Here is a 13,968-nt window from a genome sequence, read left to right as displayed (position 1 = left end):
TCTTCCTGATGGCTGTATGGAGCTCAATGACTGCCATATACTGTATATAGTTTGAGAAGTGGCCATGGGATAACCAGGTAATGTACCTGCAGGAGGAGCAAGTTAATGTAAGCAGCTTACTTCTGTGAATGGGGTTAGTATATAACATTTTTTTACAGGGGAGGGGATGCAAATAATTTTTTACATTATCTCGATATCACCTAAATAAAAAATACTGATTTAGGGTGTGTTCACAAGTACAGGATCTGCAGCAGATCTGCAGCAGATTTAATGTTGCACATTTGCTTTGAATCTAATCTGGGCCATCAAATCTGCTGCAGATCCTGTATGTGTAAACGCACCCTTGGCCCATGTTCCCACAACATTTTTTCTTGTCCGTTTATATTTTTTTAAATTTAAAGCCGACGCCTTTTCTCTTTTTTTGACGTTGTGTGAACATAGCCTTAAAAACAAAATAATTAATAAAGCCTTATGTAATAGACAAAAAAAGAAAGAAAATGAACTTAATAGAAAACAATCTCAGAATCGCATGTATAAGTCATAGTATCACAGAACTACAACCTCATAAAGTGAGACAGGTCATATTTAAAAAATAGGCTCTGGTCCTTAACCCTTTAAGGACGGGGCCAATTTTCGTTTTCGCGTTTTCGTTTTTTCCTCCTTCTGCTTTAAAAGGCCATAGCACTTGCATTTTTCCACCTAGAAACCCACATGAGCCCTTATTTTTGCATCACTAATTGTACTTTGCAATGACAGGCTGAATTTTTGCATAAAGTACACTGCGAAACCAGAAAAAAAAGATCAATGAGATCGGCACTCGTTTGCTTTCGGCTGCAACAGCCGAAAACAAACGAGTGCCGAGCCGGGGTCGGTGCCATCTTGGAGCGGACCCCGGTAGCCGCGCGGCCCCGCTCTGAACACCCCCGTACGGGTACGTCATATGTCCCTAAGAGGTTGAAGGGGTTGTCCAGCTATAATTTTTTCTTTCAAATCTACTGGTGTCAGAAAGTTATATAGATTCGTAATTTACTTCTATTTAAAAATGTCAGGTCTTCCCATACTTATCAGCTACTATATATCCTGCAGTAAATATTGTTTTATTTACATTCAGACACAGTGCTCTCTGCTGCCATCTCTGGCAGAGACAGGAACTGTCCTGAGCACTGTGTCTGAATGTAAATAAAACAACACTTCCTGCAGGATATATAGTAGCTTATAAGTATGGGAGGACTTGAAATTTTTGAATAAAAGTAAATTACAAATCTATATACTGTAACTTTCTGACACCAGGTGAATTAAAAGAAAAAAAAAATCGTTGGATAACCCCTTTAAGGGTAAAATCAGGCCGATCCTGAAGGGGTTAAATGAGTTAAAGAAACAAATGCATTAAAAACAGTTGTTAGTTAGCATACATTGTTTTACTAATAATAATTCCTTTATTTATATAGCGGCAACTTATTCCACAGCGAGTTACACACATTGGTCCATGTAGCCTTTGGGGCTCACAATCTTAATTCCAAAAGTCACGGGTCTGTAGGTTTTGAAGTGTAAAGTACCAAGAGAAAACTCACATAAACATGGGGACAACATACAAACTCCTTGCAAGGTAGTAATGCCTCAAAGTTATTACCTCTCCTTCTGTAGATGGTTCCATGTCAGAATATCTGGAATCACAGACTACATCTCCTATCTCATCAGCATGACCATGGGGAATGCCTGGAAACACCAGATCACAATTTTGTGCAAAATATTTAAACACCTTCCATGTTTTTCCAAAATCTCGAGATCTCTCAACCAGCATTGCAGCGGGACGAAATGTCTGGAGAGCCAACATAACAGTAGGAAAAAGTAATAACACATTGATAAATAAGATAGATAGATGCATCATAACCTACAAAACATATTTTTAGAATGTATACACAGACTGACATTTTCCATAGACTTTAATGTAGCAAATTATTAGATTCAAAATAGTTTATGTCCTTATTTAGGCTTCGTTCCCACTGAGCAAAACTAGCGGAATACCGCGGCGGAATATTCCACCGCGGAATGCCGTTAGCCTCCCTCTCATAATGGGAGTCTATGGGAGGTGCGCGCTCCTGCTCTGTCCGCGCTGAAGAATGAACATGCGCCGCGCGCCTCCCATAGACTCCCATTATGAGAGGGAGGCTAACGGCATTCCGCGGTGGACAATTCCGCTGTGGAATTCTGCTAGTTTTGCTCAGTGGGAAAAAAGCCTTATACCTATGTGAGGCTATGTTCCACAAAGTCTTGTTAGGCTAGAGTCACATGTAACGGATCCGCTGCAGATTTCACTGCAAACTCACTGCATGTGGATCCCTATTCATTTTGAATAGGGTTACATACTCGCAGCAGAATTTTCATTCCACTTTGAGTGTATGTAAATGCCGAAAATTCCACAGTATGTAACCCTATTCCGAATGACAGTAAGGGATTCACAGCAGATTTTGATGCAAACTCGCAGCGTGAAATCTGCTGCGGATGTGTTACGTGTGAATCTAGCCTTAGGATAAATAACATCAGTTATTTCTCCCAAAAAATATATTGTGTAACTGTTGTATTTTGCTTTTATTTTACTGTTTGTGAACATAGCCTAAAAGTGGCTGCATGTTTCTCTGAAACAGTATTACATAAGGATGGCTTCTTGCTAGCATAACAGATGCAAGTCCTGACTGGATCATGGGTCAGATTAGCAAAAGAGTACCTTAAAGGTCATCACAAGATGGCTGAACTGAAATAACGTTTCTAGGTCCAGTCTAATGCTGACCTGGTCAACTCCTGGGGGAATAAAAAGGTTAAGTGTTACTATGATGTCAAACACTTTTTATTTGATCACCCTTTCAAGAAATCACTGCTATAGATTTATAAGCAAAATCCACCTTCTGCTTACAGGCACTAACCCCCCCCCCCCCCCCCCACTTCCCTTCAGAGATGTGTGTGTGGGGGGGGAGGGCTAAGTCGTGATTATCATGTGAGGGTGAAACATGCCCGCACACAGTGTCCAGTGGCTGCACAGTCTTTACAGTAACTGTGCAGCTATTTGACATAATGTGCGGGTGTAGTTTCGTCCCCACACTGGATGATCGTGACTTATCCTTGCCCATTCACATCTCAAAAGACTTACTTCCGAGTGTAAGAAAGTAAGCTCTGTTGAGCAGAAGGCTTAGGCGGTTTTCTGCTCACCAGACATCCCCTTTTAATCTAGATTGCAATGTACAGTATAGTCATTCACTGGTATTGTATTCTACAACTGACTTTTCACAAATTTAAAATGATGCTAAAAAGTTTGAAAATTTTCAGTTTTTCTCCATACTTATCAAGTGATCTAACATTCAAAAGGGGGACTCATTTAGCAAAGTGAATCAGAATGCATGGTACATGGTGTACAACACATTGTTGTTTTAAACACTTTTTGCACCATTGAAAATTTTCTAACTTTTCCACAAAAATTAATAAGGGTATGGTATTATTGGCAGCAATTTCATTGGTTAAGAATATTGGTGTAAAGTACATAAGGTGACAGAAATGAGATAAAACTATTTATTAGGTTATGTCATTATGTCTTACAGAACTGGTTGACCTTTAGGATATATTGGACCACATAAGCCAGGCATCAAGCTTAGTGGTGAGCTGAGTGTATTTTAAAACTTTCTGAGATGCAACTTGCCTCACATTTACATTTCAGACACAAAGAAAAGGACAACATTTTAGACTGAACATCGGTCAGCTAGATCCAATGTCAGCAGCGCTACTATACAGCTTTTTAATGTATCATTCTCCCTGCATTAAAAAAGACACACTGATCAGGGAGTTCACAGGGCCCAAATCCCAGAAGATAAGGAGCAATGGCACCTCAACATTCAATTGTGGCATCAGTGCCTGCCCTCCCTACCTTGCTGTACCTCTATGACTGCATGAGATGCACCTACTGCAGGGTGAGTAAAGGTGCAATTTGGGCACTATATACCACATGGGTGTTGAGTCTGTATATGACATAAGGGATGAGTCTGGGGTCTGTATATGAAATATCTGGTCTCAGTCTTGGGTCTATATATGTTCAGATATTAGGAAGAGCCCGGCACTCACCAAGTAAATTATGCTTCTTTATTGTAGTGTAGCAAACAAATGGTACAAGGATGCGTTTCGGCCAAGAATGGCCTTCATCAGCTTAGGGGGATACACCCCTAAGCTGATGAAGGCCATGCTTTGCCGAAACACGTCCTTGTACCATATGTTTGCTACACTACAATAAAGAAGCATAATTTACTTGGTGAGTGGTGGGCTCTTCCTAATATCTGAACATTTTTCTCACCTCGAGCACCACCGCCACGGAAGTGCCGTCTTCTACATATTTCTATTGGGTCTATATATGACTTAGGACTTTATATGAAATAGGGGAAGTCTGGGATCTGTACAAACGTGTGAGAGTATAGTCTGTATATGAAATGTAGGTCTGAGTCTGGTGTCTGTATACCACATATAGGGTTTGGAGTCTGTATATGAGATAGGGAGGTTGAATTGAGTGATATATATATGACACATGGGGTCTGTATAAGACATGGGGTTTGATTATGGACTCTGAGTTTGGATTTACATAAGGTCTGAGTCTAGGGCCTTTATATCTAGGTCTGAGTCTGGGGTCTGTATAAGACATATAGGGTCTGGCATCTGTTTATGATGTGGGATGTGAGTCTGTATATCACATAGAGGGCCTGTATATAATGCCAGGCCTGAGTCTGGGGTGTGTATATGACATATGAGGTTTGAATATGGCACTGGGTCTGATTTGCATAGATCATTACTATTGTATACCATTGCGACCAAGGTCTTCAATCCCTATGTAGCAGTCTGCCAGTTACCTTATCCATGTAATGTGCTTTGATTTTGTAATGTTTTGTTTGTCACTGCCTATCACTTGTATAGCTCTTGGGTATCAAGGGGAGCTTTAAAAATAATAATAATAATAATTGGGTCTGTATATGGTAATGGATCTCATTCTGGGGTCTGTATAGTATATCACATTACAGAAACAAAACAAAATAGTACCTACAGTTATAGGCTTGTGCCACAATCATAGTGCCTTTTTGAAGATTTTAAAGTCATGGTTGTGTGCCACATAGAAAAAAAATTATAGATAAAAAAAGAACAACAAAGCAGAACAGTGTCTCCAGTTTTAGACTATGTTCACACTACGTAAAATAACGGACGTTATTTTCAACGGCCGTTATTTTGAGGCCAATGATTCCTAGCATGTTTTTAATCGGGCTGAAACATGTCATTTAATTGAAACCCTGCGACTAGCCGAATAAACCACTCAGTAAATTTTTTACATTAAAATCAATTTGAATTTGGCTGAAGTAAATTTTAAATGTGCGGCCGCATTGAAATTCACGGCCGTAGTTGTAACATTACCGGCCGCAAATAAATGACCTGTTCATTTTTCACGGGTCCGTACGAACTACAGCCGTAGTCTGTGTGCATTGTGAGACCGTAGTTCGTACGAATTGCTATATCGTCCCATCCTCAAAACAACGGCCTTAGTTTTGCGGGTAAAACTATGGCCATTTTTTTACGTAGTGTGAACATAGCCTTAGGCTTGTGCCGCAATCATTGTGCCTTTTTGAAGATTTTAAAGTCATAGTTGTGTGTACTGGCTTATAGACTTATAGTGTCAGAAAACCCCTTTTACATTTAAAGGGAACCCATCACCATGAAAATTTTATCATGTTATTTTCCTGTCTTTTACCATTTTCAGACTGCCACCACTTCTTTTTCCAATCTGGATCAAATGTTGAAATAACATTCTCAATCTGGTGACTATTGATATTGTGATACTCATTATACGGATTTCTAGAGTCACACATGAAACATTTCTGTTCATTCTATGATGAAAAAAAAAAGACATGTATTAAAATATTTTAATTTTGCATTGAAAAAATCAACAATTATTTAGATTGCAGCTATATTTACACAACGATTTGCAACGGCCATTATTTGATACTCAAAATAACAGGCTTCAAATAACAGCCATTGTTTAACATACTTTAGTATGTTTGGTTTAACCGCTGGTACATTATTGAAGTTTAAGTTCAAGATAAATTTCCATTCAATGTTGTGTAAATTACAGTGAAAGGCTATTTTCACACGTTTTTTCAGCTCCGTTTAAAATGACGTCCATTATTTTGAGTCTAAAATAACGGACATTTTTTAGCAGTCTGTCCTCCCCTTGAGGACTGGTGTTGGTACATTATTCTAGTTTAGGGTTGCTAATTGCCCTTTGGGTGTGTCTTAATTTAAAAGTCCATTGAAGTCAATAGTAAAAACGGAGAAAGAACGGTAACAAAAGAAGAACTGTGTGTGAACAACTAATAAAAAATGTGCGCTGTTGGCAAAAGACGTCCAAAAACAATGTTCAAGTTCATTATTTTGACGCAGCAAAAACGTCCGCTTTTTAATGCATTGTGTGCATTGGATGTCCGTCCTCCCATTGACTTCAATGCATTGCCATTGCTGTAAGTTAAATCGCGGCAAAACGGACGTTTTTTTAAATAGCGAAATCGGACATTTTTTCACCATTGTTGACGTTGTGTGAACATAGCCAAATGATGGTGAAAAAAATCTATGTGTAAACAACTTAAAATAACAGCCACTGTAGCCAATAAATGTCCTGAACATTAATTTGATGGCCACTGTGAACAACAGCCGTTATTCTATGCATTGTGTGAACTAATGGTCATTGCTTACATAGACTTTAATGGAAATCATTGAAGGCCGAAAACAAGGACCATTACTTTGAGTATCAAAAAACAGACATTATTATTATTATTATTATTATTATTTTTTTTTTTTTTTTTTTTTTTTAAAGACAGTTTGTGAGCATGGCCTACAACTGCAATATATTCTCAAATGTATTAAGCAGTCTGAACATGGAGACCATTTGTTATTGTGCCGGTATGCTTTACATTGTATTATGGAGAAGGAAAAACTTAGCTGAAAAATATCACAAAGTATACAATGCAAGATGAACACTCTATGATAAAAGGAAAATGCAACATTAAAATGAAAAGTAAAAGAGAAAAATAATAACAAGAAAAATGAAAATGATGAAGTGAAGGAAACTAATATATAACATCCTGCATCCTTTGATTCTACTGTAGTACTGCAATTAGATTTTTCTTAAATCAAACTCTACCTCTAAGTAGCTGATGATGCAGTATCTCTGAGGTCCTTCCTGCCCACACGTTGAAGATGCTGACAGCTGCTTACTGCGTCCCACAAGAAGATCCCCAATGGTTGGATAACAGGAGCCATCTTCACAGCTTCCCTGCCCATTCACTAGGCTTAGAAGCTCTCATTAAAAAAAAGAAAGAAAGAAAAAAATAGACCTGATGTGTGCATCAAAAATTTAGTATCAGAATATGTTTGCTTGCCTGGTTAACTGAGGCAAAGGATAGATCAGATATGAGAAATTGTGGTAACATATTGCAAAAATGGGGATCAACAAACTGTCATAGGTAATTATTCTCATCTTTATCTACTGATTGAGACTTGACCTATTTGTATGTTGCCTATTTGACTCCTTTATGGGATGCACAGATGTCCAGTTCCCATTAAAGCAGTGTTTCTCCTTGCCTTCTAAGAGCCATACGGCTCCTAATTTTTTACCCTACAGGGCTGGTTGAAGAGTTATTTTTGTGCCTTGATTCATAGTTTTTATTGGCATCATACTGGTGTAAAAGAATTTTTTTTTATTAACCTTAGTAAAAAAAGAAAATCGGCAATCCTGGTGTGTTTTTTTTTCCTCTTTTCATTTACACTATTTTTCTACATTGGACAATTCCACACGAAGAGGAGCAGCAGGAGGTGTAGTTAAAACATCAGTCTGATATTTGATAAAATAAACTCTTTCACTAATTGGTACAAGGTAACTTCCTTGGGCTGGTGTTTTTGGAACACTGCCACTGTCGTTTTTTAGTCAAATGCAAAGAATAATAAGCAAAGAAAACTTTAGGGGAAAATGTCAGCGTTTTTTGGGACAATTTTACTGAGGCTATAAATGCCGAAAAAATGGAGCATGCCCTAATATACAGTGATGCTATGGCACACAGAATGCGTCTGCACATTTACAATATATCTAATTTAGGTAAGTGTCGCTTGATAAATGTTCCTTCACATTTTCAGTCATTGGAAGGCTTAGAAGTTTGGCAGATTTTTTTTTTACTTTCATAAAAATTTCCAAATTGTTTTTTAATGGACTAGTTCATTTCCAAAGTAAATTTAAGAGGCTTATATGCTAGAAACCAGCATACATGACTGACAAATTAAAAAAAAAAATCACCCCTCAAAAAATTCTAGAAATATCCTATATGTGGCCATAGTGTGCTGACTGGCTTTCACACTGGCCTCAGAAATAAACGACCACCCTCTGTATTTTGTGGCTTTATTATTATTATTATTATTATTATTATTATTATTATTATTTTATTAATGTGTTTTGCAGGAACCTTGTAAGGTTTGCAAAGGAAAAGAAAGATCCCCAATAGACCCCCTCAGAAGGGAAGTTACTCCATTGTACAGTATATATTCAGCACAGATTTTGCTGGTAAGTTCATTTTCGTGAAACCCAAAATGCTCAGCATTTGTCTCTTGATGGCTGGAAAAGATGGATGCAACCCAAGGGCTGCCAGGAAAACATGGATACAGCCAATATGTTTGTTGGTGGATTAAACAATCCTGTTTACTGCTGGTCTATCTGGGCCAATTGGAGCCTGTTTCCTGTGTGTGCTTGCCCTCATATAACCACTGCAACCAACAACTTGGTCAGAACAGCTTAGATAACCACATTACTAGTTATTTTTAGGGACTGCTTCTTTGATAGCATTTTTATACTGCATGCAATTTCCCATATCCAGAGACAGGACATATGAGGGGGGACATTTATCAAGACTGGCATAGGCTATGTTCACACAACTTTTAACAGCGTCCGTTGCATAGCAACGGATGCTGTTAAAAAGCCGGCCGCCGGGCTGCATTCAGCCCGTTCCTGCAGCCGATACCTCCGTATCGGCTGCAGGAACGTTCTTCATTCACAATTGATCTTGTGAAGAGACAGGTCTCGTGAAGAGACAGAAACGTTGCACGGATTTTTTTTGCCTACATGGAATAAAAACACTTTTGGATTTTTTCACGATTTGGTTGTGCCGCGGAATTCTTGATATATATATATATATATATATATATATATATATATATAGTCTTGTATGTCTAAGGTATTTTTAACATATGGAAGGGTTAGTATAAGGTCAGTTTACAGGTTAAATGTCAATCTCGCCCTCTAGCTTTACAGCCAATGCAATAATCTTGTTAAGACTTGTCCAGCTATAAAAATGTAAGTTACATACAGAAGAGCACTATGTATAATATATGTGTGCGTGTGTGTGTGTTTGTACTGCTGATTAATACACCAAAGACTCTTTAAATACAGTACAGTAATCCAGATCAAGTCTATGTTTATTAAATCTGTATTATTTTACATATGGGCAATATGATGTTACTCTATAAGATATTGCATATTACACACATCTTGTTTTTATCCACCACTTTCATAATAATAAGAATACCCATGCTATCAAGCCTAAATAGCTCAATCAAATGCGTTTGCACTGTCTGAAATAAGAGACTGGAATGTGGGGAGTTTTTTTTTGCTAATCCTAAATGTATTAATAAAGAAGCACATTAAAAAATAAATGTCTACATAAATTACTGAATTTTTATTTTTCTAAGGAAATGTAAAAACATGTACAAATAATGTAAAAAGATGTGCTTTAGTGTTAATAAAATTCCTGTTTGGTGAAACATGAGCTTTATTGAACTGACATACTAGTCTAGATACAATGCAGAAAAAACATAAAGACCACTTTATACCTGGAGTCAAATTCTTTCAGATTCTTTTGTCACCTCGCCTCTAGGGATATGTCTCTAAAACAGGTTGAGTCTTGAATGATAGCTCTGAATTGAAGCCCTAGGAACTTGACATAACATTTCAGACTGTACTAGGCAGAACTTGTTCTGATTATTACATAGTGATGTAGCGTATAATATATTGCTAAGATAATCAGTATTGTCTCTTATTATTCACCCAGTTGTAATTTTTGATCAGTAATAGTTTGACGGGCTTCCAATTCCCAGTACCTAATCAGCTGTTTGATGGGGCATGGGACCCATGCAACCACTGCCACCTCTTCACTCTTTACAAATGCTTATCCTTGCATATTATTAGTGGCAGCACAGCAAAGTACCGCAGCATTGTTCTCCAAGTGAAGAGGACAATGATACAGTACCTTGCACCACCACTATTAATAGTACTCTGCTTGAGAGGACAACTTTAGGCAAATTTTAAAGAGGGTTGTGCACTTGCATAGAAGCTGTGGCCCCTTCAAACAGTTCATCAGAAGGGATATTAGGAATTTGATCCAAATAGCCTCTTTAATAGCTAAGCACTTCAGTAAACTACTTTATACTGTTTTATCCACATCACTAATAGAACATGAAAAAAAAAAAAAAACTATTATCATGGTTGTGAATATGGGTAATAACATATGACATGGTAATATGTCATTTTAATATTATCTTTTATCTATCTTTTCTTTTTTGAAGAAAGGAAGTGATTACATGACAAGACATAAACTGCCTCAAGAAAGTTACAGGAAAGCAAATCCTAAAAAAAAATATTCAATTTTAGGTGAAAAACCACATAACAGATAAAAATGATACAAAGAATAGATATTTTAAGTTTCCAAGACTTTTTATAATTTTACCTTATCACTTACCTGCAATGCAAATAATTAATTCCAGGACAATCATTATCTGTGAAAAATAATACAGAAGCTGCAAAAGAATGTTAGACCCAGAATGAGAGCGTGTTCTATTTTCTATTAGCAAACAGAAGGTTAAATCTGTGTGTTACAGAACAAATTCCTAATAAAAAGTGTTAACTTTAAATATATTTAAGTATATATAAATTGCCTGATTGAAAACCTTTAGTATAGTTGCCTTCCCAGCCTGTTGTCCATGCGCTGCTATGCAGAAGGGAAACAGCGAAGTCAATGCAGGACTACACCATCACCATGTCCGTTTCATGATTGGTGGGGGTCCAGGATGTCAGATGCCAAGTGATGGCATATTCAACAATATGCCATTACTTTGTTTGGATAGGAATACCTCTTTATGAGAAAGGAATATCTGTTTTAATAATTCATTTTACTGTATGGCTATGTTCACACAACATATTTTTTATGACAAAAACGGCAGCTGTTTTCAATTAAAACAATGTCCCTTCTTGTCATAGAGAAATGTGTTGCATTGAAGTCAATGCAAACAATGGCCGTTGTTCACACAGTGTATTGTATTATTTCCAGCCGTAGTGCATTGATTTCAATGCAATTTTCAATGCAACAACGGCAGTTGTCTGACACTCACTACAACAGACGTTATTTTTAAATGCAAAACAATGGCTGTCGTCTGTAAGGTGTGTGAAGATAGCCTAAAGTTGCAATTTAAAAAATAAAGAACAATAATTTTAATTAAAAAAAAGTTCTCTCTCTCTTTCTCTGTATATATATATATATATATATATATATATATATATATATATATACACACATTTGGCACACAGTATTACTAATAAAAAGGAAAAAACATTTCTATATAAATGGTAGTAAAGGGGTTGCCTGAGCAGGGTACTTTTGAGATATGAGATATGCTGGTATCATACCACTTGTTCTTTGCTGTGCAGCCTCTTCCAGGTTCTAGAGTCATGACATTGCAGGCTCCCTCAGTCAACGGTTGAAGGGGGAAACCACTGCAGTCACTGACTGGTTGTGCCTTGAAGCAAGAAGCAACCACACAGCAGAAAAAGAGTGGTATAATACCTGCAGCAGTGCAGGAGCCAGGGAGGTGAGTGTAGTTTATTTTTTAAATTAGTCCTTTTATGGACAGAGCATTTAAAAGTCCCCCGCCCGGACAACCCTTTTAAATACGGCCCAACTGGTCTATAAAAAAAATGCAGCAAAATTATTTTGCTCATATAAAAAGTTAGGGCTGCCAAAATGTTTTGTGTACAATCTGCTAGTGAATTTTATAGTCAATTTTTTAGAATTCTTGTTTAAGTTGAGACTTTATCATCTGTGGCCCTGCTGCCAGACTTGTCTGTGAAATATATTTATGTAATAAACCATTATCTCAGTTCATATGCATTATGGTAAGGAAGAAATTATCAAAGGAAAATTAAAATTTCTGACTACTCATTGAACTTAGTACTTTATTTATGATTTCTGAGGGTCAGAACTGGTTGCATCTATGTCTTTTATCATCCATAGAAATTATGTAACTATCTGTGAATGCCAGATATGACATGCGTTAGGGTGCATAGAGTGTGGCAGAGACACCTAACTCAAGTGGAGATGAGCGAATCAAATTTCACAAACTGAGATCCATTAAAAATTTAGCAAAAAGATTGGTTCATTACAGAACTGAACGTTTTGTAAAGTTTCTAAAAAGTTTGTAAAGAAGGTAACTGCACATTTTAATACACATAGAAAACAAAAAAAAGAACATATACTTACCTATCTACGCTCCCCTGGTTTCCTCCTGCGGGTTTCTGGTGTCCCCTACTGATCACAGCTATCTCCAGCCTGCTCAGCCAATCACTGACTGAGACGGAAAAAATCTTCGTCGAGATGAGAGTGACAACCCACTCAGCCAATCACTGCAGTGCTGTCTCAGTTATTGGTTGGCTGAGCCGGCAACAATCTTCAAACTAATGGTCAGCCTGGGGTGCCATATATCACCTATTGGCATGTGGCTGCCTTCATACAGCTCAGTAGTATTGTAAAGAAGATCTACAACAAGAATACATTAGAGGCAGAGGTAAAATATATCAATAGGCGCAACAAATCTAGTTCTATCTATGATGTTATCACCCCCCCCCCCCCCCCCCCCATTTTGCATATAGTGGCTCTATGTATGACATTTTAATAATATTATTATTAGTTTTAATCACTACTGGAGCTACAGAAAACTTTCCTGCTATTGTTTTGGTCCCAAGTAATTTTAGGATGTTCAGTAGCAGAGTCATTAGTATAGAGGGTCTGTCTATCAGAATAGTGAAGAGGTGTGAGTGTAGAGGGGCTGCAGTTTGGAATAGTTGAGCGCTATTAATATTAAAGATTGGCATAGTTGAGAGGTGTTTGCATACATGGTCTGTGGGATAAAGCAGCAGAGGGACGTTAGTGCACATAATCTTTGGGTTGGAATAGCAGAGAAGGTCTGTGGATCATGACCATTGGTAAAAGAATCTAAGGGGTAGGATAGCAGAGATACATTAGTGCTAAAGCTATGTGTATTGAAAAAACATAGTTGCCATAGCAGATTCTCTGTGGTGCAGAGTCATTAATACAAGGGGTTTATTGCTTGGAGTGGCTTGGAGTGCACAACAGGGCGGTAACTACTGCCATAGCAGCCTTTGTGACTGCTATGGGGCCCACCAAATCAGGGTGCAGGGTGACCAACTCCTGTAATAACTGGGCCCCCTGAGCCGTTATCATTTGCAGCACCCAGTGGCTGAGCTAAATGTGAAAGGTTATTACTACACTTGACAGGTTTGTGGTCAATTGGGGGGGGGGGGGGCAATCAAATGTTTGCTATGGGGCCCAGCCAGTTTTGGTACGCCCCTGGTGCACAGTGTATGTGGTATAGTACAATAACTCTGTGGGGTGGAATAGCAGAGAGCTGTCAGTGCACAGTGTCTGTAGTACAGAGTCATTAGTACTAGGGGTCTGTGAGGTGGAATAGCAGAGCTACATCAGTGCTGCGGCTCTGTGGGTTGGAATAGCACACCTATATCAGTGCTGAGGGTCTGTAGGGTGGAATAGCTGATTGTCTGAGATG

At 37.9% G+C, this 13,968-nt stretch overlaps 1 protein-coding gene across 1 annotated transcript in view; it reads right to left on the bottom strand.

Annotated features, from left to right (window-relative positions):
• Positions 1-11,838, bottom strand: part of LAMB4 (laminin subunit beta 4) — a 94,305-nt gene extending 82,467 nt beyond the window's left edge. Inside the window, exons 1-6 of the mRNA XM_069957688.1 lie at positions 11,764-11,838; positions 10,851-10,908; positions 7,214-7,371; positions 5,768-5,903; positions 2,726-2,799; positions 1,631-1,819 (exon numbers count right to left, since the gene is read on the bottom strand). Coding sequence (XP_069813789.1) covers positions 1,631-1,819; positions 2,726-2,799; positions 5,768-5,903; positions 7,214-7,371; positions 10,851-10,908; positions 11,764-11,838 — 690 coding nt within the window. The remainder of the gene's footprint in view (positions 1-1,630; positions 1,820-2,725; positions 2,800-5,767; positions 5,904-7,213; positions 7,372-10,850; positions 10,909-11,763) is intronic.
• Positions 11,839-13,968: the final 2,130 nt, after the last annotated feature.

The sequence above is a fragment of the Dendropsophus ebraccatus genome, chromosome 1 (genome assembly GCF_027789765.1).
Source record: "Dendropsophus ebraccatus isolate aDenEbr1 chromosome 1, aDenEbr1.pat, whole genome shotgun sequence".
NCBI classification, from domain to species: Eukaryota; Metazoa; Chordata; class Amphibia; order Anura; family Hylidae; genus Dendropsophus; species Dendropsophus ebraccatus.
The sequence above is the reverse complement of the archived record's forward strand: the minus strand, read 5'-3'. Positions and strand labels throughout refer to the sequence as shown.